This window comes from Natrix helvetica (assembly GCF_964273705.1).
Source record: "Natrix helvetica genome assembly, chromosome: 2".
In the NCBI taxonomy this organism is placed as follows: domain Eukaryota; kingdom Metazoa; phylum Chordata; class Lepidosauria; order Squamata; family Natricidae; genus Natrix; species Natrix helvetica.
The window spans coordinates 179926194-179953283 of record NC_138552.1 but is presented as its reverse complement, the minus strand read 5'-3'; the positions used below and the strand labels follow the sequence as shown (position 1 = coordinate 179953283).

Sequence of the window (27090 nt, the reverse complement as noted above, 5' to 3'; positions counted from 1 at the left end):
TAGAGATTCAGTCAAACTATCAGCAAGTACTTTTAATATTCGAGAATTTCACCTTCTTGGGAATCCTGCTATGTCTCCTTTCAATTTCAGAAAATCATTTTTAATGATAAAGGAGATATTCCCACATATTGCGTACTATTTGAAATCCCCATGATACCTTTCAACATGATAACGGTTCCCATTTCTTCTTTTTTGAATGAATATTGACAAAGTAGGAGGTTCCCTATGGGAATAAAGAGGTCAGCCTTGTCCCAGAAATAAGCAATCCTCCAAAAAGCTTTGAATAGCCGCAAAGTATTGTGTCAGTTCTATTTCTCTAGATTTCATTGGAGAAAAAAAATCTCTATGGCATAAATCAAAGACTTGGTAACCTAGAACCTGTTTAGAGAACTATTGCTCCCTAGATGTTTCACTCTACAATTAAGTCAGCAAATGAGGATCCAGATTGTTGGGGGCAATATGCTGATTCTGTAAAGGGCTGTAAAGCACTGTGAAGCAGTATATAAGTGCTATTGCTATTGAAAATCACTTTGAGCTATAATTTGAAAGAGAATTTCTATATATTATTGGTATTTAACACCTACAATTGTCAAAGATATATAAAAAATGATGTGTCAAACACGTTGGAAATTTAATCATTCTGAAGGCACGTTTTATCACCTCTGGTGTACATATAAGGAGGCTAAGAGTTACTTGAATCAAATACATTTGATACGTTTAAAATTCAGGAAATTTTTAAAACAAAAGTACAGTTGCAATCAGAGATTTTACTTTTAGTTTTTTTTTTACTTTTAGGTTTGATGGATAAGCAGTTAGAGAAAAAATATGGGACTTTGTTTCTAAACATTATAACTACGGTGAGATTTTTGTAATGCCCAACGCTGAAAAGTCTTACAGATTCTCACAATGATGGATGGTGAAGTTAATGAAATTGATTGAGATGGTGAAATTAGCTATCTTGATTAAGGTAATTTTTTTGTCTAACTTTGCTTCTAGGTGGTAAACACTTTGGGATTATTTTTCTGGAAATATACACACACATACAGTATATTGATTTTAGGATTTGATACAGGGTCATAAAAGAAAGTTTTAGGAATGTTTATGATTATAGAAATACTGGGTATGATTGAATTAAAGTTAATAAATGTTTTATTTGTAACCATAATGAAGAAAACTAGAAGATTCACTTTATTTTTGTTTTGCTTTTAATCCTTTGCATCTTCCCTTCCCCTATCTTTTTCTTACTTAATAATTTTTGCTTGTATATTTTGTTTTTATAGAAATTTAATATATATTAAAAAAAGAAAGGTTCAGTGCTGACAAGAGTTTTTTATTCTTCACTATTCATAAAGGGAAATTTTTGTGTTGGGTTTATTTATTCCACCTGTTATTTAAGAGTTCACAATGGCATCTGCTGCAGTCCCTCCTCTTCCTCCTATGTTCCCTAGGACAAAAACCTTGAGGTAGAGATGAAAAAGAGTGACTGTCTCACATTCACCTAGTGTGTTTTCACGGCTAAGGTTGTGTGTCTCCCTTATTCTAGTCTAACATTTTAACCACTATACCATAGTAGCTATTTAATTACGCTAGGTATCAATTCTTTTTTAAAAGAACTGAAAAGATAAAGGTTTCCCTTCTACTTTAAGAGACTCCACTGAAAATAATACAATAATACAATACAATAGTAGAGTTGGAAGGGACCTTGGAGGTCTTCTAGTCCAACCCCCTGCCTAGGCAGGAAACCCTATACCGTTTCAGACAAATAGCTATCCAACATCTTCTTAAAGACTTCCAGTGTTAATGGAAAAAATAGTCCTGTAGCACTGCCAAAACAATACACAATGGATTATTGAAAATACTCTTCCAGAGAATGGTAGAAAGGAGAAGTGATATTGTGACATTTTTCTGGCATATTGTTGCCCAGGAAAGAGATAGCAAGGTTTTAAGATGCATTAAAAAAACCATCCATCCATCCACCAACCCACCCATCCAGAAAATATAAAACCAGATAATAAACACAAATATTAATATCCTGGGAACATTTAACAAGCGACAAACATTAAAACAAAACACAGAAATTTTGTCTGTTCTGAAGTTCTCTGATAAGCAATAGATAATTTGATCAATATGCGACTTAAGAAAAAGAAGCATCGGTACGTGCTTCTGCCCATATTCCCAATTAGAAAAACACTGAGGCTCCAAGCCAATAAAAACAATGAAAATAAATAAATACACATTAGCAGGGCATGTAAAGTCAAACTGTTTAAAGCATACTGCTGAATGCTTATTGGAGGGGGGGGAGGCAATAGCTAGAGGAAATGAAGAACACTTGTAGGCTTTCTCAAGTATCTGGTTACCCAACATGCTTTATGACAACTAAGTATATTCCCACAAGCAGAAAGCAGGAGTACTTCTTGCTGCTGCCTCCGACAACTGGAAAGGTGGGGGGGTAAATATTATGTAAACGAGGGAAAGAAAAGGTAAGGAAAACATGCAGTGTTAGATCAAGGCGGCCTGGCCTGTAATATGACTATATTGGAGGCCATTTGTATGCCAGGAGGACTGACGGATCAGTTAAGAGCTTAGATACACAGGCTTACCAGGTCTTCTAAATATAGCATCAAGAAATTATAGACTAAAATGCCCTCTAGTTATTACTGTTTAAAAGAGGCCTTTGCTATTGTATAAAATGGCATAAAGTGACTTATCGGTGCTGTAGAAGCCTTGGGAAGCTTAGGAAATTTTTCAGTTGAATTATCTCAAATTGAACTAGTTTGGCATACAATATTTGAATTGAGCCAATTCAACCCAAATTCAATCCCTACCAACTCCCTCCCCATGAGAAATACTCTTGCTTAGTAGCCTTTTTAAAATTTCATTTAATCATACTGCTCCTGGTTTTGTCTGCAATCTTTCTTTTTCTTTAGGTAAATGGAAGATCTTGTTGCCCTTTTTAAAGTTTGATCAGCATAGGTGCTTTCCTCTCTAAGTATTAGCTGTCTTAAACCATACTGCATCAATCCAGATAGATTACTGAATATGTTTTTTTTAATGATTTGGATGGGCTACATGGCTGTTTTATTTAAATACTTCACATTTTAAGCATATAGTATGGATTTCTTTGGGAGAAATCTGGGTCAAAATTTGTACTCACCACGTGGATAACTACTGAGAGCAATGCTGGCATACTCCTGTTGTCATTCTACACTATAAAAAGGGAGGGGCATGCTCTATGTTTGTGTAGTTTACAACCTCTACTATTCTCTGATGAGAAACAATCTATATATTTAATCATCACCACCTTACACAAGAAAGCTTCACAATTCTTTGAGAGTAAAAGAGGGTGGACATTCTTCAAATATTCACAGGAATTCTAATTTAAATCATTCAATCAGTTACCTTTTATGGATTACAAGGGTTCTGTCCATTCTGTTTCTATTCAATATTTCCAAAATGTGCAAACCTTCCTTTTTGAAAATAGGACACTTATTGCTAGATTCAGTACTCTTCTCCCCTATATTAATTTAGTTGATTTTCATTACCTTATTCTCATTTTACATTTTTAAATAGTAGCAAATGCAATTGTTCTTTTGAGTTGTTCACAGTCAGGTGGCTTATTATTATTATTATTATTATTATTATTATTATTATTATTATTGATAGGTAAATGATATTTCATGATTTTTTTACTCTTTTTCTTTGAGTCTGGCGTCTCTTAGTAGAGTGATATCAATAAATTGTATGCTGTTGTGTTGTTGTTGTTGTTATGTGGTTAATCTTTGGTGAGATTCACAGCCTTTGGAGCTGGTTGGTAGCTCAACAGCTGAGGTCCCAGCCAAGGACCTAGGAACTTATTATTATTATTATTGTTGTTGTTGTTGTTGTTGTTGTTGTTGTTATTATTATTATTATTATTATTATTATTATTATTATTATTATTATTATTATTATTATTATACGATTGTATCACAGCGGCCAGTTGTTTCACCAGATTTGGCATTGATTACTAGTCGGGCCCCACCCAGGGGCCTAGGACGTCGTAACGTATTTTCGTAATATACGTGCAGATCCAAGCAGTGCAGCTTTTTGCATTTGACTGATGGTGATTTTGTCAAGTTTTAACTGTTTTAAATGTAATTCCAGTGCTTTTGGAATAGCACCCAGTGTGCCGATTACCACTGGAATTACCACTGCTGGTTTGTGACATAATCGTTGAATTTCATTTTTTAAGTCCTGGTATTTCGCAACTTTTTAATGTTCCTTCTCCTCGACCCTGCTATCACCTGGGATTGCGATGTCTATGATTGTAACCTTATTTTTCTCAACCAGTGTGATGTCTGGTGTGTTATGCGCTAGTATGTTGTTGTTGTTGTTGTTGTTGTTGTTGTTGTTGTTATTATTATTATGACCCAATCTGTAGCTGTAGAAGATCACTGACAGACAACTATTATTTGCTTTAAAATGTTACTTCAACTAAGATAGGTGTACTAAATCCAACAGTTTTGTGAAAAAAGAATCAGAGTGCATTTATTGGCATCAAGAGATAAGGATACATACATCTTCCTCTTAATGGGCCAATACAAATATGTTTAAAATAAATTGCTGGGGACACTTCTATTTAAATTGTAATTGCTTTGTTCAGCAGACACTGCACTTTCATTATCCCTGTATACAATTCTCTGGCCATAGAACTCCTCTCCTTTGTGCTGAATACCTATTGCTGAGTATCTGTAGCTCAGAAATATTATACCACCTGCCCTTTGTATTAAAACTCAATTTCCAGCAAACAAAAGGAAACCTTTCTAAGGCATGTGCCCCAAACGAATGCCACTGATACAAACATGTTTTGTCATGCTTTTAGTCTTCAAAGTTGCGGGTGAAACATTTTCTACCTGATATCCAAAGAAGACCATCCACAACACATCCCGCATGACAGGAAAGGGACCTGTCAAAGGACAGAACAAAAGTCCATTTGTTCTTCTTAGGGCAGTATCGTTCAACAGTTGGCAAAACTTGACGTAGCTCGTTTCTGCCTCCCACAGCATAGAGAAATTCATCCACAGCCCCAAGTACAAAATGCTCCCTGCAATTCTTCATCGGAGCTATTTCTGCCCAGGAATTATTACGGGGATCATATCTACAAGCAGTCCGTACTGCACATGTGCGGCCAGTGGCTTGTTCAACTTCACCGCCTGCTACAAAGAGGAAATCTCCCATTACAGCCACGCAGTGGTGGCTTCTTCCCACTGGCATGGGAGCCAGCTCACTCCAGTTTGCAATCCCTGCAATGTGAACATTTTCTTGGTCCACAGGATTGAAGTATCGCAGCTCTTTAACTCTGCATATTTCCCGTTTTTTTCCACCTATGATGTAAAGAGTGTCCGACTGGAAGCGAGGTTTCGTCCTTCTGGTCTGCCAAATTGGCTGTGCATAGATACTTTGATGATAGACCAAAGCCTCATTGATCAGTGCTGTTGCCGTTTCACTAGTTTGGACAAGAGGGTGTGAGAGGGCAACCGTATGCAGTGTATCCTCATCCATAAGCCCAAATCGAACGTACTGTAGAAGTTCATCCATGTACTGATATCGGCAGTTGTGTTCTAGCCATCTCACAGCTAGCTAGAAGGGAGGAAAAACATTTTTAAAAAATGAACTTATCTACATTATTCACAAATCGGTGTGAGAAATACATATTTGAATTATTCAACTTATCAACAAAAATTATACTCCCAAATTTAATCTTGCTGCATATATAAAAACATCCCTTCATCTCCCCTAAAATAATGATGACTGTGTAGAATTAATGTATGATAACAGGGCCGTCTTGTCTTAGCAAACATTAAAAATAATGGGTGCCCTGCATAAACAAGAAGAAACAAGGCACGACAACATGGGAGTTTTCCTATGATGTCTAATATACATTATATTGGTAATCAATTGACCAGAGCAGTCTTCTCCAATTTGGACCTGTATTTGAAAGTTCTCAAAAGTGTCCAATGTTGATGTTCACTGAGCATTATGGGAGTTATTATCTCATCATTTTTGGACGCCACCAGATTGGAGAAGGATTCTGTGGCAGATATATCCATTATTCACAGTCACTGAGTGTTTTGGGGATTATAGTTCCAATTTATTTGAACAACACAAAATTGGGGAAAGCTGTGGAAAAGCCAGATTAAAAAAATGTCAAGAGCAACATCTCTATTGAGATAGTATACCTATCTATTGAAGTACAGGGTCTCCTGCTTGAGCAGGGGATTGGACTAGTAGATCTCCAAGGTGCCTTCCAACTCTAATATTCTATGTTCTATTGGCCATACAATATATAAGATCTTTATTCATTCTTGATGATTTTATATTCTCTTCTTTTTGGGACGGAATCATTGTTAATGCATGTACGTAACTTTTTGAACTTTTAATTGACAGTTAACCAAAAGGCACACCACTGAAGTATACTGTACAAAGCATGTTACAAAAATCAAAATGAACACAACAACAATGATGAACTAGATGCAATAAATTATTTGAGTGCTAGCAATCATAGGTAGTAGAATGAAGCACACTCAGGATTTCTTTACTAGTATATACGTGCAGTGCTTTGCTGGACATGTTATAGTGCCATATAGCAGTGATAACTATGGCCGTATGAGAATAATGTACTGGACAATATTTGAATTTGAAATACCCAACTGAAATCAATGGGAAAAAAACCACTGGGATTTGTTCCACTGATTCCAATGGGAATGAAGAACTGTATCAAGGGGTCTGGAGGCAAGCTACACTACTATCAACAGAGCTGAAGCTCTCAATTGAATAACCAATCCCTCAAAAACCAAGTAGTAACATCTGGAACCAGCTGAAGCCTCCAAACCATTTTACAGAGCAGCACTGCTAATAGGAATGAGTCTCTCAGTTTCCTATTTTTTGCATCTGAAGCTCTGGTGGAGACCTACCTGATGAGAACAAAAAGGCATGCTTTAATAAAGGTTTTTTTCCCAGATAGCAAGATCTTTATTTATTGTTTTTTGTTTGATTCTGCTCCCCCCTGGAATATATATATATATTCATTTTTAAAAATTATTAGCAGCCTCTCTGAATGGGACATATGATCAGATGGACAGAATTTCTCCCTCTCTTCCTCCCACCCAAGTCTCACCACTAAAGGGGGGGGGGGAGAAATAATGTGGCTTGCAGGAGCAATCATGTGAAAACTTTTCTTTTTTTAACTGCCGCCCCTGTTTTCATATTACAGATACAAGTCTACCACCTCACAAAGAGCCCTGGCAATATTCCGTGAAACATACTACTATTTAAAGCAAAATAACTTCCACAATAATTTTTGACATTCTTATTCTACAACATGAAACAAAAAGCAAAAATAAGACTATGCCAGACACAGATGATAAACAACCATGGAAGGGAGGGGGATTAAAAGGAGGAGGAGGAAAGCAGGATTGCACTAGATCCACTGTGGCTTTAAGTACAATTCACGGGGCCAATGAAGGGAAGCAAGGAAATAAAAATAAAAATAAATTAAGAGAGCAGAGGAAGCCACAGTGAAGGTCAGGGAGTGAAAGAACTTCCTCAGGGCACAGAATAAATTAAATCCCAAAGAGAAAAAAAAGTGATTTCCAGAGTGCAAGGCACAAACTCAAAATGACAATGATTGGCAGCCAAACTATATCCATGCAATATTGAAGGCTGCACGTTCTCATTTACCACGGTGTAGCCAGCAAGCGCCCATTAAACATCCGTCTGATGCCCAAATTAACCTTCTTGGCAAACTGAAAGAGGCACAAACTATCATAATCAACCTTTCATTATCACAGCAGCCTCTAGTTAAAGGGTCAGAATAATTGTGCCATCAGAGCCCTGATTGTTTTCAATCAACAGACGGCTGGAGTGACAGCTCCGTGATGGAGTAGTTTGATGAAACCGCACCAGGCCTAATCAGAGCAGATGAAAGGAAAGCATGATTGGTGCAAATGAACAGTCGTGCCTCTCTTTTTCATTTACAATCTGAAATTACTCTTAAATTTACAGGTTTTCCCCCCACCCACCCCCTCCTCCTCGAGTACCTCAGAAAGAATATTTGACTTATTATGAGTTCTGACAGTGCAGAGTTATAAAAACACAGGTAGGATTCTGCCTCCTCCCCTTGCTCCAAGTGGAGGCTTTAAGTGTGCGTTCAGCATAATTTCAGCAAAACCCAGTCACAAGATAACTGACTTCCAGTGACCTCACCTTTCCATGTCATTTGATTAACCCAGCAGTTTATTCTAGCCAACAGTTTTCACAGTGTCAGGAAAGTTTGGAAAATGGAAAGGGAGCAATAGCAACCACAATGAATGTGCAAAAAGCTCTGCAAAACATTTCCTTCAACGGTAAATGTATTGCCATTCTCAGTTTTAAAGTGATACATTTATGATGTTTTCTCTTTTTGGTGGTGGTGGTGGTGGTGGTGGGAGGAATCGAAGCCAAGAACATTTCTGGAATTTAATACAGAGGGGGGAGGGAGAGGTTTTTCTTGGAGCTGCTGATTTCAGAACTATGTTCTTACTTAATCTATTATGAATTAAAGTTAACAACTGATACGCTTAATTATGAGGAAAGGGGAACAGAATATTCCAGGCATTGCTAACTCACCCCATACTCCTAAACTCTCTCAGCTAGCTTTGCATAATTCTACCACATTGTTTTTTGGAGATTCTAGTAACTATTAAAATAAAACTGCCAAAGGCAACCTCATTTTATCACTGAACAAAGTAGGTGTTTTAAGTGGAAAACTGCAAGACACCCTTATGTTCTTGAGCTACATCACATACATCTAACCAATCATATTTCCCCACAGCACATCAGCATTCAGGACACTGCAGCAAAACAAGAGGCTTAGCAGAGGAGATTAACTTCTATCTGAAGAAAGGCAAAGCAGAGAAAGAAGGCTGAAGCTAATTCAAAGAGCTTCATATTTCATAAATTCACTTCCAGTTTGCACCTACCTGGCAAACTGAATGTATTTCCCTGTCCTTTGACATGCACCTAGCCTTAATTGTAGCTACAGCAATATTAGTGTGCCCCCGGGCTTATTAACTATTGGCAGATATGTAAATGTAGCAATGTTAAGTGGACATGGTCCAGTCTAATTTAAACACGCTTGAGTCCCATTAGTTTCCATTAAGTGTGCAATTCACTCTCCCACTGAAATCAATGGGACTTAAAGACGCTTAAAGGAAATTATTGTGTAGCATGTTAAAAAAAAAATTCCCATGATCAAAGATGCTTAACAGATCACTGACTTACAGCAGAAACAGCAATAGCAATAAGCAGCTGTATCTGGCTGAAGAGCAGATCATCCTTCAGCAGTATTACTGACCTGCTTTGTTTGTAAAGTAGTCATTATTATTGTATTTCATGTACCAATCTTTTGAAATTCTTGCAGTGATCAGTGGCTGTAGTGTTATGTGAAAGACTACATAATACAGCGAAGCTATAATACCATGAAACATTTTGTTTCAAGTCTGACTTGTGTTCTATATTTAAAAGCATTCTGTGATGTGACTGTTCATGTTCTTCATCACCTCTCCAAGCTAAAAGTGAAGGGAAAAGTAACCAATTCTGTTTGGAGAACCAGCAACTTTTTCCTTTACTTGTATATCCCCTGGGTCCTTCTTATTCTTTGCAAGGCAACAGAATTCTGGAAAGAAATATTGTAAAGAGTCTCAGAATTCTTGCTGGTCTGACAGTCTGTCCATCTCCCTACTCAGGAAGCTTCTTTTCAAATGGACAAATATAGAACAGATCAAGAGATGACATTTGTGTGTTTTGAGAAATCAACAAAAGATAAATTGAGTTCAAAAAAGGTAGATCAGTCCATTTAAAAACCACCAAGTATGTTTATTTCTCAGACTTACTTCAGAAGCTTATTGTGAGGTAAAATAATGGAATGGGCTCAACTTTTGCAGAAAGGAAAGGAGACAGAACACCACAACCAAGGGTGATTTTTCCTTCTCTAATCAGTTTCAAAAAGAACATAATCAAAGAGCTGACAGAAAATAAGAGGGCACTTTATGAACTGCCCAGTCAAGGACTAAAACTCAGCATCATAGGAGATTATGCAGCTATAATTATAGGGCTTTAATCTTCTAATCAGAAAGTTGCAATAGCCAATTGGGGATCCGTTTTCCTTAAAATTTCGGCATACAACACTATAGTAAAATGTTCCTCTTGGTAGAAAAATATGTTCCTATGCTCTAAGGTTCTTATAACAGACTGCACTACAGTCCACAGTAAAAGGCTTTGAATAAGATTCTACAAAGTTAAAAGCTTCGTATCCCATCCCTGGGATCATTCTTAAAGTTTGGCCAGAGTATTTGAAATTCATTTATTTATTCAGATGCCACTATTTTACAGCAGGAACCTGGACCATGCCTATCTTGTCAGATCTTATCAGAAGGGCAAAACTAATCTGAGACAAGTGAGCTCACAAATAAGCAGCATGTTGTATTGCACCTGGAAGGTCAGGAGTAACCAGTACACTTTGCAATGCAGTGAGGTTCCATGGGAAGGCTGAGGTATGACCATAACTGCTCATGTTGCTGCATTCTATGATGGGAGTGGTCTGAAGGGCAGCTCCAGGTTGAGCATGTTCAGGTAATACAGATGAAAGGCGACTATGGCATGAGTGACACTGCGTAGGGCAACAATGGATGCAACTGGCATAAAAGGTGGATTTGTACAAAGGTTCTCTGAGCCCCAGATGTCACCTGTTCTTCAAGTAGTCTAGAGAACTTCCAAATTATGCCCCAAAGATGCTTTTTCTAGAGGCAACTGGACTTTCCTATTTTTCTTTGAAAATCTTTTGCTTCTCATCCATGAAACTTTTTCAGCTCATCAAAGAAAAACCAGAAAGGCCAATTGCCTCTTTAAAGGGCACTTTTGGGGCAACTATGACCTGGATGACTGGACTCCACAGACATTCCAAATTATGCCTTAGGTCTGCCTGGAGCAGTGCAGTCTTATTTAGAACCCAAATTCATGAGACAAAACATTAAGTCCTACCAGTTTTAAGAAGTTACAAAATATGGTATTTTGAGAGGTTAGATGTAACTAAATCCTAATGAAATCAAAGACTTTTAGAAATACCTTGAATAATTTATGTTCAAGCTGAGCTACTCTATTTTTTTCCTTCAATTCTGTAGAAAAAGAAGAGAGAGATCTCTAGAAGACATATTCAAATGTAGTCACTGTGCTAAATATTATTAACTATGATATGTTTTAAAATTATAGGATTACTATCTAAAATCAGCAGAAGAACATAACAGATTATGTCAGAATCACCCAGAATCAATCGAAATACCAACTAGGAATGTATGTAGATCACATTTCTGGTGCAACCAGCCAAAATAAATTGAACATTATTTTGCTACCTCTAAAATAAAAATAGAAGTAAAGAATGTAGGCCTACCACAGAGTTACAAAATAAAGACATTTTGAAAATAAGGATTTCACACTATGACATAGTTGGATCTATTCTAAATTCAAAATACGAATCAAATTCAACTCTCGTCTTTTTAAGTTCCCATTTCCAAACTCATCGTTCCCTGGAGTACTGTCCTTCAAATGAGCTGTCTAAACCAAAAGACAAAATGTTTTATGCCAATATATTCAATAAAGCAAGGAACAAGTGATCTAGGGTTCTTCAAGTATTTTGGACTATAACGCCCACAATTCTGAACACCCACACAGGACGTCTTCATGTTTTGCCCTCCTGTCTTCCTACAAAACTACTGTGCTTCAGTCTTTTAATGTTGCTTGCTTGCTATGCTGTTACCTCCTTTTATTTCACTCTCTTCCTAGCTGGTGATAATATATTTTCTATTCAACAAAATCAAGAACTGTGAACAGCATAGCATATTCTAAGGAAGTATCATTCCAACCAAGAAATGAGGAAGCAGAGGAGGGAGAAATGTCTTGCTCCCAAACCAGGCTTTCCTCGTCTAGGATGGTCTCTGAAGTATGGCTGTTAGATTGTGAGAATTGTTCTTTCCTTTTTTAAAATCACATCACACAAGCCACAAAGCATGGTTATAAGAGGAACTATTTTTGCTACCTCAACCTCTGTGAATATAGTATAAAGCCTTATTTTTCAATTGACGTGTGTCTGAGCCACATAAATACCCCACATTTAACAGTTGTGGATAATAAAGACAAAAAGTCTGGCTAGTGGATGCTTCTGTAATATCTGGAGACAGCAGCAGAGAAGACAAAGAAAGAAAGAAAATAACAAAATACAAAAACAGCAAATAGAAGTAGAACAACTGTGGCAAAAGAAAGCAAAGATACTACCAATACTAATAGGCACTTTGGGTGCAATCCAAAAACTACTGAGATACCTTTTGAATACTATGGCATTGACAAAATTACTATCAGTAAATTGCAAAAGGCAGCTCTACTTGGAACAGCTTACATCCTGCTACAATACCTTTAACAACAACATCTGCCTATCCCAGGTCCTTGAGAAGGATTCAATAGGTAAATAAAAATGCTAAATCTAGTCGTGGCAAGGGGGGCGTTCCACCAGGTTCGCCTGGTGCGCCAATTGCGCCCCCTACTGGACCGGGACGCCTTACGCACAGTCACTCATGCGCTGGTGACGTCTCGCTTGGACTACTGTAACGCTCTCTACACGGGGCTTCCCTTGAAATGCACCCGGAGGCTACAGTTGGTCCAGAACGCAGCCGCACGGGTAATTATGGGGAGTACTAGGTACTCCCATGTGACACCGTTCCTGCGCGAGCTGCACTGGCTTCCTGTGGTCTATCGGGTGCGTTTCAAGGTTTTGATAACAATCTTTAAAGCGCTCCATGGCTCAGGACCTAGTTACTTGCAGGATCGTATTCTGCCCCATACATCCCTGCGACCAATTCGCTCGCACAGAGAGGGCCTCCTCCAGGTGCCGTCCACTAGACAGTGTCGTGGGGCGGCACCTAGGAGTAGAGCCTTCTCTGTGGCGGGCCCAGCCCTGTGGAATGACCTCCCTCCGGATATTAGGAATACCTCTGACCTCCGGTCCTTTCGTATTAAGCTTAAGACCCACCTATTCCAAGCAGCTGGCCTGGCTCAACTTTGATCTAACCATATCGCTCCTGACGGGTTTTTAACTGGGTATTTTAATTATATTTAATTATCTAGGGGTTTTTAAATACTGTATTTTAATTTGTTTTTATTTATCAACCGACCTCCTCCTTGTGTGTGTCTTGTGTGTGTCTCGGTATATGTCTCTGTTATATGTTTGTTTTGTCCACATATTTATTTCATATGTTTCATTGTACGCCGCCCCGAGTCCTTCGGGAGAGGGTGCGGCTAAGAAACAAATATATTATTATTATTATTATTATTCTAAACATCTGGCTGACTTTGTGACCAAAGAATAATATTAATAATAATTTAAGTTTTCAGAAATTTATTAGCCAGAATTCCCAAACATGTATAGTAGCTTTTAGACACCAAGTGCCCAAACTGTGCGCATTCCCAAACTGAAAGGTATGTGCACGTGCATGCGCAGACATGCACATGTGATGCATGGACATGCACGCATGCGCAGCAGAGACTCAAAGACCGACTGGCCAGCGGGAGGCAGGGTATCCCAACACCGGCAGCACAGCAAGATGTAAGATCTTTTTCTTTTTTGAGCTTCTGTTTTGTCATTTGCAGGGAAACAGAAGCTCACAAAAGAAACACCACGGACCTGGGGCGACGGTGTGTGTGCCAGCAGAGTGGGCTCTGGTGTGCCACCTCTGGCACGCATGCCATAGGTTTGCCATCACGGATCTAGAGTACACAATTGATACTCATCAATCCTTGGCTGTCCTGAGGTTTTTGCAATAGACAATCCTTGTTGTAATCTGTCTAAGTGCTGTGAAATTGCAATTTCTCTGTCTATCTTATTTTCTGAGTCAGACTTTGAAAATTAATGGGGGGAAAATATGTTGTGATTTTCTGTATTTTGTTATCTAACTGTGATGTTAAACACAGCAAGTCCCAAAATATTTTCATAAAAAGATGTGACCTTTATTGGGTCATAACCTGCTAAGGTGATACTTATGCCACTGATGTCTGATTTTGAAAAGTAGGCCTTTGTGTTTTTATCAGAAACAAAACCTTTAGTGTATAAGAATTCAAATATGCTAATACTGGCATCGTAGCATTTCTTATATTCAAATTCTACCCAGAGTTTATTTTTAACATTTACCAAGTTTTTAAGCATTAGCACTTGTTTATTGGCTATCAAAGATAGGGGACATTCCATGGCGAAGTAAGAACTATGACACTATCTACACAAGGATCATGTGACCAGAACTCTATGTTTAGCCACTATCATATCTGCCTTTTGCCTGGCCTTACCAATATTCAAGATAAATATTTTTCTTCTAAATTGTTCAGCCAGTATGCGGAATATGAGTCATCATTTCAGTGACAAGAGTGTAGGAATTATTTATGCCTAGGCAATATTGCTATCCACTCCAAGCGCCCTGCCCTTGGGAAAAGGAAAGCGCAGAGACACCATTAAATTTGTGGTCGATGCTTATTGGAAGCACAACTAGTGGATGATGCCTTGGGGGGGAATACTAAATCAGAGTTCTTCCTGTTCATGCATGTGCATACACAACATGGCTGCAGCTGGCTTTTACCAACACCTCACCGATTTAACACACAAGAGTAGCATTCTTCACCAGCTTTTCTACTGCTTTACCACCAGTGCCCCCACCCAAATTTGAGGCCAGGGGCCCCTCCCTCTCCAATGCCTCTTACCCTGTTGTTGTCCTTTAAGACATAGGATGGGGATTTGTCAAAGTCAATGAGCACTTTATTAAAGAGAGAGTGCTCAGTAATGAACAATTCAGCAATTTAATGAGATTCTCTAGCTCTGGCTCCAGCCTGTATATCAAGTTTCACTTCTCTAAAGCACCCTGACACTAATCCTCTGGCATACCCAATCTTCACTCTGGGCTGAATATTAGATTCTTCCATGGTATATTACTTTACCAGTATAACCTTAACAAAAATGATGAACTTAACTACACTGGAGGCAACAGAGCAACCCTGATTTGATTTTCATGTATTGGGTTGAAGGAATTGCTTATTTACTAAGATAAAACAAAAACAGTTACTTACTTCCCACTCAAAGCTTAAATTGGCAAATATTTATGTGTGTCTTAATTCATTCTAGAGATCCAGGAATGAAATTCTGGTTTCATTCATTTTGCCCACAGCAGTAAAATAGCTTCAAGATTCTAGGTAACGGCATTAGGAACCATTAGAGAGGCAATTAGAATAACACCTAGAATGGCCAGTGCAGCTTTTGCTGTCACTCAGAGAGCAGCACTTTTGCCATAACCGAACGCACTATTCGCAATACCAAATTTGATGCAGCAGAGAAGCACAAAGGCAAAAATAGCTGGGTGAACCATGCAGCATTGGGGGGAGGGGGGAGAGAAACTGATGTATAATGTTCTGCAAACGTTCTGGTTCTCATAATGCTTCGTGACTTGGGGAAATGGTCATGCTACTGCATTTCAGTATAAGGCGTATTTTCTGACAACTCCACACTTGCATTTCTCTCACTGAAACGTGGTCAACTCATCATTCAGGAGTGAATTTTGCAAAGTAGGGGAAGGAGGAGAAATTTTGAATTGTTGAATGGCTCCAAAACAATATTACTGAACTAAAACTCTGCTGCAAGCAGATCTTGAGAAGTTCAAGATCTGTTTGCAGAATCTACCATTCATGAGAAGTTCCTGCTTCTGTTTAAGATGCTTCCAGGGCAGAGTGTAAAGAGATAAGGATCCTCATATATTACTTAATAGCATTGTATAGCACTTCAGATTCAAACATAAAAAGGTGCTTCAGAGTGCATGGGGCACTCATCCATAGCACCTGTCTGTAACAGCCTGCCAGGATTATGCAGCTGGCTTCCAGAGCTTCAGCACCAGAAAAACAATGTGTTTAGTTTGAGTATCTACAGAACAGAATAACAGAGTTGGAAGGGACCTTGGAAGTCTTCTAGCCCAACCTCCTGCTCAAGCAGGAAACCCTGTAACATTTCAGACAGGTGGTTGTCCCATCTCTTCTTAAAAACCTCCAGTGTTTGAGCTCCCACAACTTCTGGAGGCAAGTCGTTCCACTGATAAATTGTTCTAATTGTTAGGAAACTTCTCCTTATTTCTAGGTTGGTTCTTGCTTTGATTAATTTCCATCCATTACTTCATGTCATGCCTTCAGGTGCTACATCTACAGAGATGTACTACATGCATAGTCCCATACCCTCCAAAGCATCTTTTTTACTTTTTGAATTTTGAGTTCTGAAAAGTCCAATTACTTAAATGCAACAAAGATTTCTTACTAAGAAACTTAATTTAGTCAGACAAAGCCTATTTATATTTTAGCCCAGTTCAGACATTTGGACACTTCAGACAATCTCCACTGATAGGAAGTATGATAGCTATGGGATTTAAGGGATCATTTGACATGCCAATTTATCAGCCACTTCCTCCAAGATCAACTTTATCAAATTACTTATTAGGGATGTATATCTTGTCCTTCAAGGAAACTGTTAATGATAGTTATTATACACAGACTAATATTACTAAATATAAGAGAAATGAACTGAACATCTATTTTTGGTTTTGGCAAAGCATATTTCAGCTTATCCCTGCGTATTTTTCTAACTGTAGACTGCATTTAATACAAAGAGCCTCTTATGCTAAGAATGTAAAGATACAAGCTATACAGCAAAAGCTGAAAATATAATCCCCCAACCAATTAGCTGTATTTGTTAACCCCTGCTCTATTTTAGAACCTCTTGGCATATGGAGGCCTTCAGTATGTTGGGATATTATCAACCCATCCCTCCACTTCTGGAACAGTGAAGTTTTACTTGCACTCTTGTTAAAGGGGTAAAACAGACTTCAGAATGCCCCAAAGTGCTTCCTCGGGGCAATAATTAATTAATATAGCACTAATAATTAATTTGTAATGCTTTTATTGTTTTTGTCTGTTTTATTCTGGAAATAGACATTGTGTTCCACTTTGTTTGACTTTCTTTGATATAGTCATAAGATTAATCAATCAATAAATTAGTTCCCTAGTTATGGATATACCATACTGATCTTTGAACAGTTTAATCATTCTTTGTACATTACCTGCCAGATTTGTTCTTCGCTGAGTGATGTGAGTTGATCACTTTTCAAAACTTCTTGGATGAGACAATATGGCAGCGCCAGGACTTCGTCAGGGTGGTTATTTAGTAGTTCTGAGAGATGTTTCACTAAAAAATCAACCACGGCTTTCTCCAGTAGATTTAGGTTGAAAAGATCAGCAAGTTTATAGAGATCCAAGTAATTAAAGCTATTTAACTCCTGGGCAAATAAAAAAAACACAAATTGTTTAAAAGGAATGAGAATTTAATAAAAACTTAAAAAATTATGGTAGAAGATACGTAACTTCAGATTGAACTATCATTTTCTTAAAAAGCTGTCCTTCTGCAAATAAACATATTTTAGCATACTACGCCTAGAATAAATTACTAATGCAATTTTATATCATCACTAACTATATGCCACAACACAACTACAGATAGAGATGTGAAATAATTTGTTTCTATGGATTAAATGTTGGCAATATTTGGAATAATTCTAGAACAACAGATGGAAATGCATTTCCAAAATATTCAAATCAACATTGATAAATGCTCTGATTTCTTCTGTAAAATAAACCTCTTTTGTAACCTTTATGAGAACATTTGCTATTCTTTGCTACTCAGCACCATAACACAAAACACAAAGGGAATATAAAGAACAACCACTAACCTGAGTTAGTTTGTTTGCTTTGACACTCCTTTATCAAAGGTTGGTAACAATACAATCAGTTCCAAAGAGGATCTTTGGGTTTATATATCTTACATAGCCAATCACACACTTCCAAAATTCAGAGATTTTAGAAGCAGAGTGTGATATGGCATATACCATTGTTAAGGACATTGACATTATTGTCATTTTTTTTTTCAAAATAAAACAACTAGAATAGCTTTCCCAATCCCGGTCAAAGTGAACAGCTATGTTATTAATAGGAGTTACTGTATTTGTCCTTTTTTTTCTAAAAGCACTCTCAATCATTATCATATATCATTTTTGCCCCATGTGGTGTAGGTATGTGTATACCAAAAGACACAAATTAGTAACAAGTACAGTAATATAAATAAAATATAGAATTTTCTTCAAATATCAATAGAAGGAAGTCATTAAAACTTTGGAGAAAAATGAACACTTTCAAAACAAATATTATTCCCAGATTAATTTATATTCTGAGAGAAATTTCAGTTCATATATCAGGAAAGTATTTTCAAAAAATAAATTCTTTGCTTACAAAATTTCTAAGGTATTCTTCAATCCCAAGAATATCTTTACAAAACTGCAATTATCAATTGATGAGTGAAGATTCAGTTTTCCAAGTCTAGTATTTCCAGAAACAATTATGTCAGTTACAAAGTTCTGGAATGTAATGTGTATTAAAAAAAAATTTTTTTTACTTCCCTTTTCATGCTAAATTGACCTTATGGGAAAGCTCAATTTTAAAAATTAGGGAAAAGATGGTAACATGGAAGAATTGGATGGAAGTAGAGATATTGACTTTGCATCAACTGATAGACAATGCAGTTGAATTTTAACATACTCTATGTTACGCGATATCATTTATAACATGTAACCCAGTGGTTCTCAACCTGTGGGTCGCGACCCCTTTTGGGGTCGAATGACCATTTCACAGGGGTCGCTGAGGCCAGCGCAACTCTAAAGTTTAGACTCTACCTCGCGTTCCTTGAAATCCCTTTAGATGGGCTCCGGAATGGCTGCGCAGCATGTCGCTGCGGTTCCACACCGTAAAAAACATAAGTGCGCGCGCACACCCCGTACAATTAGCCTCGGAGACTTCGAAATGGTGGGAAAGTGTTCCTGCGAGGGAGGAAGGGGCTTAGGTCTCGCTCCGGACTGTAATTATGCGGGGCTTGCGCACGGCTATGTTTTCCACGTCGCTGCCAGGTACTTTTAACTATATCTAAATCCACAACCAGACCTGTCATCAAGAGCCAAGCTCAGGAGCCCGAATTGGTTCCATTCACACAATGAAAACTTGCTTGCTAAAAGTATCATAAACAATGCACCAAGGAAAAGAGCAAAAATAAAATGCAATGCAAGTAACAATTTAAAAAATGATACAAGTGGAATTATTATTAAAAATAAAATGTAACAGAGAAAATGGTATGTATGAAAATATAAAGTTGGGTTTTCTGAATTGCCACCCCGAGAACCCATCAGAGAAAGTAAATAAGCAAGGGCAACAACGGAAAGGAGGAAAGATGAGGAGGGAAAAGAAGAAAGGGTAAAGCAGAGAGAGTAAACGAAGGGAATCAAGAGTAGGAGAGAGGGTAAAAGGGAGGAGAAGAGAGGAGGAGGGGAGGAAAGAGAGGGGGAAAAGAAGGGAGGAAGGAGGAGTAGGGAAAGGAAGAAAGTGTAAAGCAGAGGAAGCAAAAGAGGGGAAGTAAGAGTAGGAGAGAGGATAAGAAGGAGGAGGAGAGACTTCCGGTTCCGGCGGCTACGGCGACGGGCAAGTCTTTGCCCGCTCCCGCTCTCCCGGTGGGCTTCCCCCGCTTCTGGGGGGGCACAGGATGCCCCGAAGAGGCGTCCTGCCGAGGGAGCGGCTCGCGGAGGGCCCTGGCATTGGCGGCGGCTGGTGGGGGCTTCTCTGCTTTGCTCTAGGCACCGGGGAGCAGTCTTGGAGGGCGCGCCTGCGTCTCGCCCCATGCCGATCGGGCAGCGTAAAATTGAAGGAAGCAGCGGCGGTATGGTGAGATGCTTCCTTTCTCCATTCCTTTTTTGTTTGAATTGATGGACTTTTCAGCAAGACTATAAATTAAACTCTCGGAGCTTCGCTGGAGGTGCGGTTAGAGGGGGGGGATTTTACCCCCCCTTGGACAAGCGGCTTGAAAAAATTCTGCTTTTGCCCCTAGGAGGATGGAGGAGGGGGGAGAGCCAACTACTGATGCCTCACCCCTGTAAAAGTGATTTTCACTGGACTTAGTTTTATAACTTGTTGATGACCTGAGAACTTTGTGAACTTTTGAAATTTTACTATGCCTCTGAGCCCAAGGCTGGCAGGGCAAGATGGCACACTTCCGTTGTCTTTATGAATTGTGAAACCTGACTCCACCTTTAAAACTCAGGCTTCCGGTCTTTGTCTCCGTACTACCCAATGGAATCTCTTGTGGATTGCTATTTCCTGAACCTTCTGGAGAGGAAACCTTTTCTTAACGCTAGATTGACCAAAGAAACTCTCACTTGTTTGGATTTTCTGCCTCCTGGACTCATCTGCCTGCTCTACCTCTCCAGCTGTCCAGTCTCTACACTGACTGACTTCTCTGTTTTATAAACTATGTCTCCAAAAAGACCACCACCTGGAAAACCTGGCTTTGCTACTTCTGCACCGACATCTGCAACATCCAGCCCTGCCACACAGTCAAAGATTACAGAAATGATGCAACCTAAGAGCACAGAGGTGGATTTGCTGCAAATGCTTCAACAACTCATACAGGGCCAGGAAGAAATTAAGAAACAACTAAAGGAAATGAAGGAAGAAATTAAAGAGAATCAAGTCCAAATTTATAAGAACTCGCAGAGACTGGACCTTGTGGAGGGTGGGGTGGCGGAGGCGAGGGGGGGGTGGAAGTTTTACAGAAGAGTAACAAAGAACTTGATATTCAACAAATGAAAACAGAGTTTGAGAGAATGTCCTTTTATCTTAGATTTCAAAATGTTATAGAAACAGATGGGGAAAATATAAGGGACATTATGACCAACATCTTAGCTGAATACATACACAAAGATAAACAACAGATGGAGTGGGAGATAGACTTGGCCTATAGAGTTAATTCAGCATATGCTAGGACACACAATGTACCCAGGGAGGTTCATATTAAATTCCTTAGGAAAAGCACAAGAGACGCAATTCTGGGTGTACAAAGGGGGCAAACATTAACATACCACGACAGGGAGATAACCATCTTGAAGCAGATCCCCCAAAAAATTAGGGAGAAAAGGAAAAGTTATTCGCAATTGGCGAATAAATTATACCAGAAAGGGGTGTGGTTTAGATGGTTGATGCCTGAAGGGATGTTGATATTCTGGGAGGAGACAAGAATTAGAATTAATACACCCATAGAGGCTCAGGCCTTTATGGAAAAAAATAAAGCAAACCTAGAAAAAGCAGAAGATTCTACAACGGTTATACAGGACACGGGAGGGGCCGGAGCTCTGCCAGCGGGGGGGGGGGGGAAGGGGCAATACCAAGAAAGCTCAGATCACAAAAATGAATAAGAAAACCACATTGTTATAAACATACCGAAAGTAATAGTGAAATTATATTTAGAAAATATGTTATAATATATAAGTTGTTTGAAAACTTTTATTCCTATATGCTGATTTTACATGACTATGTATTAATGTTTTATATTTAGATGTATACTATGAGTTTGGAGGGAGGGGGCGTCTGCCATACTTGCAACTGCCAAAATTTGTATATTATTCCACATACCCTTTTCCTAGTAAATGTTTTTAAAAAACCAATAAAATTTTTTGAAAAAAAAAAAAAAAGAAGGAGGAGAGAGGAGGAGGGGAGGAAAGAGGGGAAGAAGGAGGGAGGAAGGAGGAGGAGGGAAAGGAAGAAATGGTAAAAGCAGAGGAAATAAGGGAGGGGAAGTAAGAGTAGGCGAGGGGGTAAGAAGGAGGAAAAGAGGAGGTGGGGAGGAAAAAGGGGAAGAAGAAGGGAGGAAGGAAAGAAGGAAAGAAGAAGGCAGAGAAGGGAGGTAGAGAAGATAGAAGGAGCAAGGTTGTTGCCAAATAAAACGGGGTGGCAAGAAAGTGATCCAAACTGTATTCTATATATTTGTAACAAAATAACGATAAATGATTAATGATGATGATATAATTAATGGTAATTATAAGAGTGTATATTTGTGAATGTGAATTTTAAAAACTTTTTTTTAAAAAAAAAAATAAACAATAAACAATGCACGACGTTTGCCCAATAAATTAAGGTTAAGCTTACCACTACCACCAAGGTTAAGAGCACTCCTGCAAACAACCCCAAACCAGGTTGAAGATCCATCCAGGCAGGATAAGCAAGTTTGTGAATGCAGCTGCAGGCAACTTAGTTAAGGAGGCTGTGGGAATAAAGCCACTGTGTGTCTCTGTATATGTGTGTGTATCATTGTATAGCAGCCGAGGTTGTCCAGCCTCCAGGATGTGATTCTTTTCAGACCCAAAATTTAGGAGCAGACAAGATATTGGCTGCCTCTATAAAAAAGATGTGGAGACTCTAGTCTAGAAAAAGTGCAAAGAAGAGCAACCAAGAGGATTAGGGGACTGGAAGCTCAAACATATGAAGAACAGTTGCAGGACCTGGGTATGTCTGGTTGAATGAAAAGAAGGACTTAAGGGTGATATGATAGCAGTCTTCCAATATCAATATCTACATTATAATTCATAGCAGTAGCAAAAGTACAGTTATAGAGTAGCAACGGAAAAAAATATGGTTGGGGGTCACCACAACATGAGGAACTGTATTAAAAGGTCGCAGCATTAGGAAGGTTGAGAACCACTGATGTAACCCAATGGCAATATTTATAGCTACAATAGTTAACAATTATTTGGACCAGCAGCATCTCCAGCTTCTGAGACACCCGAGATACTAGAATTTGTTAAATCCTTTAAAACTAAAAACAAATCTACTATTGGCTTTTCATAGATATTTGTTATCAATAAATCAATTTGATAGGAAGATGCTAAGAAATCTGTATAATTAGAGGTTCCTATATACAGTACCAGGAGTCTCCAAATTGGGCAACTTTAAGACTTGTGGACTTCAACTCTCAGAATCCCCCAGCCAGAACTTCCTTCTACAGTGGATCTTAAGCAACAATTTATGCCACAAAAAATAATAGTTAAAATTTGTTAGACTCTGTTATGTGTGGATAAAAAAAGGACTGTCTTAAGAGCATTTTGTGAGAGATGCAATAAGGACAGTACATCTCTAAAACATATGGATGTATCTGTGTGTATGTGTGTATATTATATATGTGTGTGTGACAAACGCTAAAATTTTCAGAGAATATTCTCATGAATTACATACCTACATACATGAAATTTGACAACTGGGCAACATCAATGTATTCTGTGCCCTTACTGCAGCTAAAAGTCTGACATTGCAACACCCGAAAGATAAATGAATGGACCCATTTACTCAATGGTTTGAAAACCTGATTATCCTTGCTACTTATGAGTGGATACATATGGATTTGTATGGATAAGTACAGGTAGTCCTCAAGTTACTACCATTCATTTAGCAACCATTCAAAATTACTGGAAAAAGTGACCTATAATCAGTCCTCCTATTTACAACCATCATAGCATCCTCATGGTCATATTATTAAATTTTAGGTGCTTGGCAATCAGAATGAATTTATGATTGTTGCAGCATCCCGGAGTTATGTGATTGCCATTTGCAATTTTCCCAGCTGGCTTTCAACAAGCAAAGTTGGATTTATTTAACGACGGAGTGATTCACTTAATAACTGCAGCAATGCACTTAACCACCGTGGCAAAAAAAGGTTGTAAAACTGCGGGCTACTCCTTTAACAACACTTTGCTTAGCAATGGGTAATTCTGATCCCAATTATGGTTGCAAGTCAAGGGCTATATATTAAAAAAAACTTTGTGTGTGTGTGTTTGTCTGCATTATGCATGTATATGTAGAATTATAATTGTTAATTGTAATAATGATACATTATACTTTAATTTTTCTTTTTTTTTCCTTTTTAATGCATTTTTTCTTTGAGAACATAGGGTTTTGAATTATAATTTTCGATGTGTTTTTTTTTCTTTTTTGTTATTTTAAAAGCAATAAACAAAAATCTTTTTCTCCACATGGTGATGACAATGATAGGTGGGTTATGGTGATTTCATATTAGAATGTATCCTTGTCCATTGAAGACTAAAAATGGTACTTCTGAATTTTAAATCCTGGAAACTATCAGTCTCTTACAACAGAATTATTGTCACTATAATACCAATCACTTGTTCGGCTTAAAATTATACACTGTGCTACCCTACTATCCAGCTGATGAAGCTGCATGCCAAAAGTGGCATGCCGAGTTGGTGAGATGCATAAAGCTGATCAGATAACCTACTTTCCAATCAGCAATAAGACTTTTAGGAACATAATGATAACAGTATAGAAAGTTTGAAAAAAGATTACTTTTCTTTAGCATACGCATACCAATATTAAATCAGTTGCTTGAAAACATGACCTTGCTATCTGCCTTTTCGCATCACATTTTAGTATATGAGAGATATACATTTGTTTTTTAAGGAGCCCCAAAAGTAATTTATTTCAGCAATAATGCACTGAAATGAAGCACATTTTCAGCAACAAAAATTATCAAGAGGTTAGAAACTAACCCTAATAAAGAGACATTGAGGGAACTGGGTATGTTTGGCCTTGAAAAAAGATGAGCCAAGGGAGAGACGATAGCCCTCTTTCACTATCATATTATACAGAAGACAGTTGGGGCATGTTTTCTTTCATACCAGAGAACAGAATATAGAAAATGGGTTGAATTTTTTTTAATTGTTTAATTTTTGAATGCTTGATATAGCCACCCAACTAGTGAACAGCAATTCTGGGTGCTGACATGGGCTTAAAAGGATAAAAACAACATGACAAATAACAAAAAAAAAACCAACAATGCAACAAAAATACAGCACTAATGAGGGCAAGCCAGAAAAATACAGGTAGTCTTCACTTAATGACTATTCAAAGATACGAAAGCCTCTCAAGGGGGCTTTTTGGCTGGAAAAGCACTTACGACCATCATAAAATGCTACAATCCTCCCTTGCAGTCACATGAACACAATCTGAGTGCTTTTGCATTTTCAACCAGTTGTCAAGTGCCCCACGATCATGTGATTGTCATTTGCAATTTTCTCTGCAGGCTTCCCCAGAAAGTTAATGGGGAAGCCAGCAGGGAAGATCGTAAGCTGCTGCTGCCTGCCAAGAGTACTCCTTTTTGTCTCCAGAGGCTAGCTGAAAGAGCTCCCTGCTGATCCGTACCTGCCTGGACCTCCACAGCTGAAATCCAAGCAGACACATAGCTCAAAATTCCTGTTTTCCCATCTTGAGCTATCTAGTTTTATATTTGTACTATCACCAATCATGATCCTGCACAGGTCATCAACCAAGTGCAAACAATACTAGCCCAGTACTGTATCTCAAACTGATTCCAATTGCAAAATTTGTCTGCATAATATTTTTCCTTTATAGCCAATAGAGATGCAAACTGTCTACCTTCTTGCTGTCCAGGACTGCTAGAGGGAGGAGTGTTTTTTTTTTTTTTTTTTTTGAGAACAGGACAGACCACTACTTTTTAAGAGCTGGAAGAACCAGTCTATCCCTCAAGGAAATAATCAATACCACCTAGATTTACCTGAAAGCAACTACAAATATCTCCTGGGAAACCTTAATCAACCAGGAGAGATAAAGAGTCTAATACACATGTGACTGCATTTCAATAACTTCAGGACCGCCAAATTCTAATTCTTCCAGGTAACCACATTAAGCCATACTTCAGTTAAGTCCAAGAATTAATACAACTTTTATCATATCATTCTGTTTCCAAAAGGCTTGTTGCTGGTTGAAAAGTAGGTTATCCAATCAGCTGTATGCATCGTGCCAATTTAGCAGACCGTTTTTTTGGCATGCAGCTTCATCAGCTGAATATCATATTCTACCACATCTCTTCCCACTATGTTACCCCCTCGCTCCTCCCTCTAATACATTCGTTCATCCAATCCTTATCCTCTTTCCTTTTGAACCCCCTTAAGACCACAAACATTTGATTAGCTGACTCACCAGGTTTTGGGGATACAGCATCATCCTCTACTTTTTCTCTCTTCAAGATAACTAGAGTAAATTATATTCAGAAATGCCTACCTGAAGTACTGGGGGAATCACTATCATTCTCTATGTCTCACTAAAAAAACAAATATAGCCCAGACACGACCATTTCTCAACACTGTCCACCAATGCCCACTTTTGTTGTGGATGACAGGTCCTATTCTTATCTAGAAAATGGAAAACCATGATGCCCCTGTAAAATAGAACAGTCCACAAATCTTTCAATGCCTCTTGACTTCTGTTGTGGCTTATTATGAGATGAGATAGTTACTGCCAATGTGGTGGGCCTCATGGCAACACAAAACACAAATAAATCCTGTAGTCAATGCACCATACTACTCATGCTCCCAGTGTTACTCAAAACTGTCATTGGGTGCTCATGCCCACCAAAACTCTAAGGGAGGTAACCCTGGATTTGCCATCAGCAACCGCCACAAGTAATGATACCCCAACTAAACTAGCCACCATCACCTGAACAACAGTCAGTTCAAACGCTGTTGCCAGCACACTACTGACAAATGTTCATCAGATGAGTGACAGTGTCACAGCATAACACCAAATAACTGATCAGAAATCTTTAGCTGCAGTTACTCCATTGCTGGCTCACCACTGATGCTAGATAGGCAAATAGCCCTAGCCCTGGCATATACTGAACCACAAAGTCATCTAAAGGACATTGCTCATGGTTGACTTTCACATTCGCTGTGAACTACTGCCATGTTAATCTCTCTGAAGACCCTCTATTTCTCACTCAGGACATCCTCACGATCACAAATCAATTCCAACTTGCTTTTTTATTGCAACTCCTAGCTTTAAAAAAGTCAGGTTCTGAATTATTGTAAAAATTAAAGACCAAGTCCTAATAGTAAGAGCAATTTGACAATGGAACCAAATATCAAGAAATATAATGAGCTAATTTATATTGGAATGTGTTCAAGTGGAAGATTGAAGATCTGTTTGGATCACTTCAGCCTGGATCGTAGTATTTATAAAGTTTACATTCAATGGTCTGAATGGCTCTTTCCAACT

At 38.4% G+C, this 27090-nt stretch overlaps 1 protein-coding gene across 5 annotated transcripts in view; it reads right to left on the bottom strand.

Annotated features, from left to right (window-relative positions):
• Nucleotides 1–27090, bottom strand: part of KLHL32 (kelch like family member 32) — a 93999-nt gene that overhangs the window by 19669 nt on the left and 47240 nt on the right. For 3 of the 5 annotated variants that reach the window (XM_081943674.1, XM_081943675.1, XM_081943676.1), the window contains 2 exons: nucleotides 17202–17417; nucleotides 4893–5619 (listed from right to left, as the gene is read on the bottom strand). In XM_081943674.1, coding sequence (XP_081799800.1) covers nucleotides 4893–5619; nucleotides 17202–17417 — 943 coding nt within the window. Of the gene's footprint in view, nucleotides 1–4892; nucleotides 5620–17201; nucleotides 17418–27090 lie in introns of those variants that run through there. The other 2 variants (XM_081943677.1, XM_081943678.1) reach the window with 2 other exon arrangements.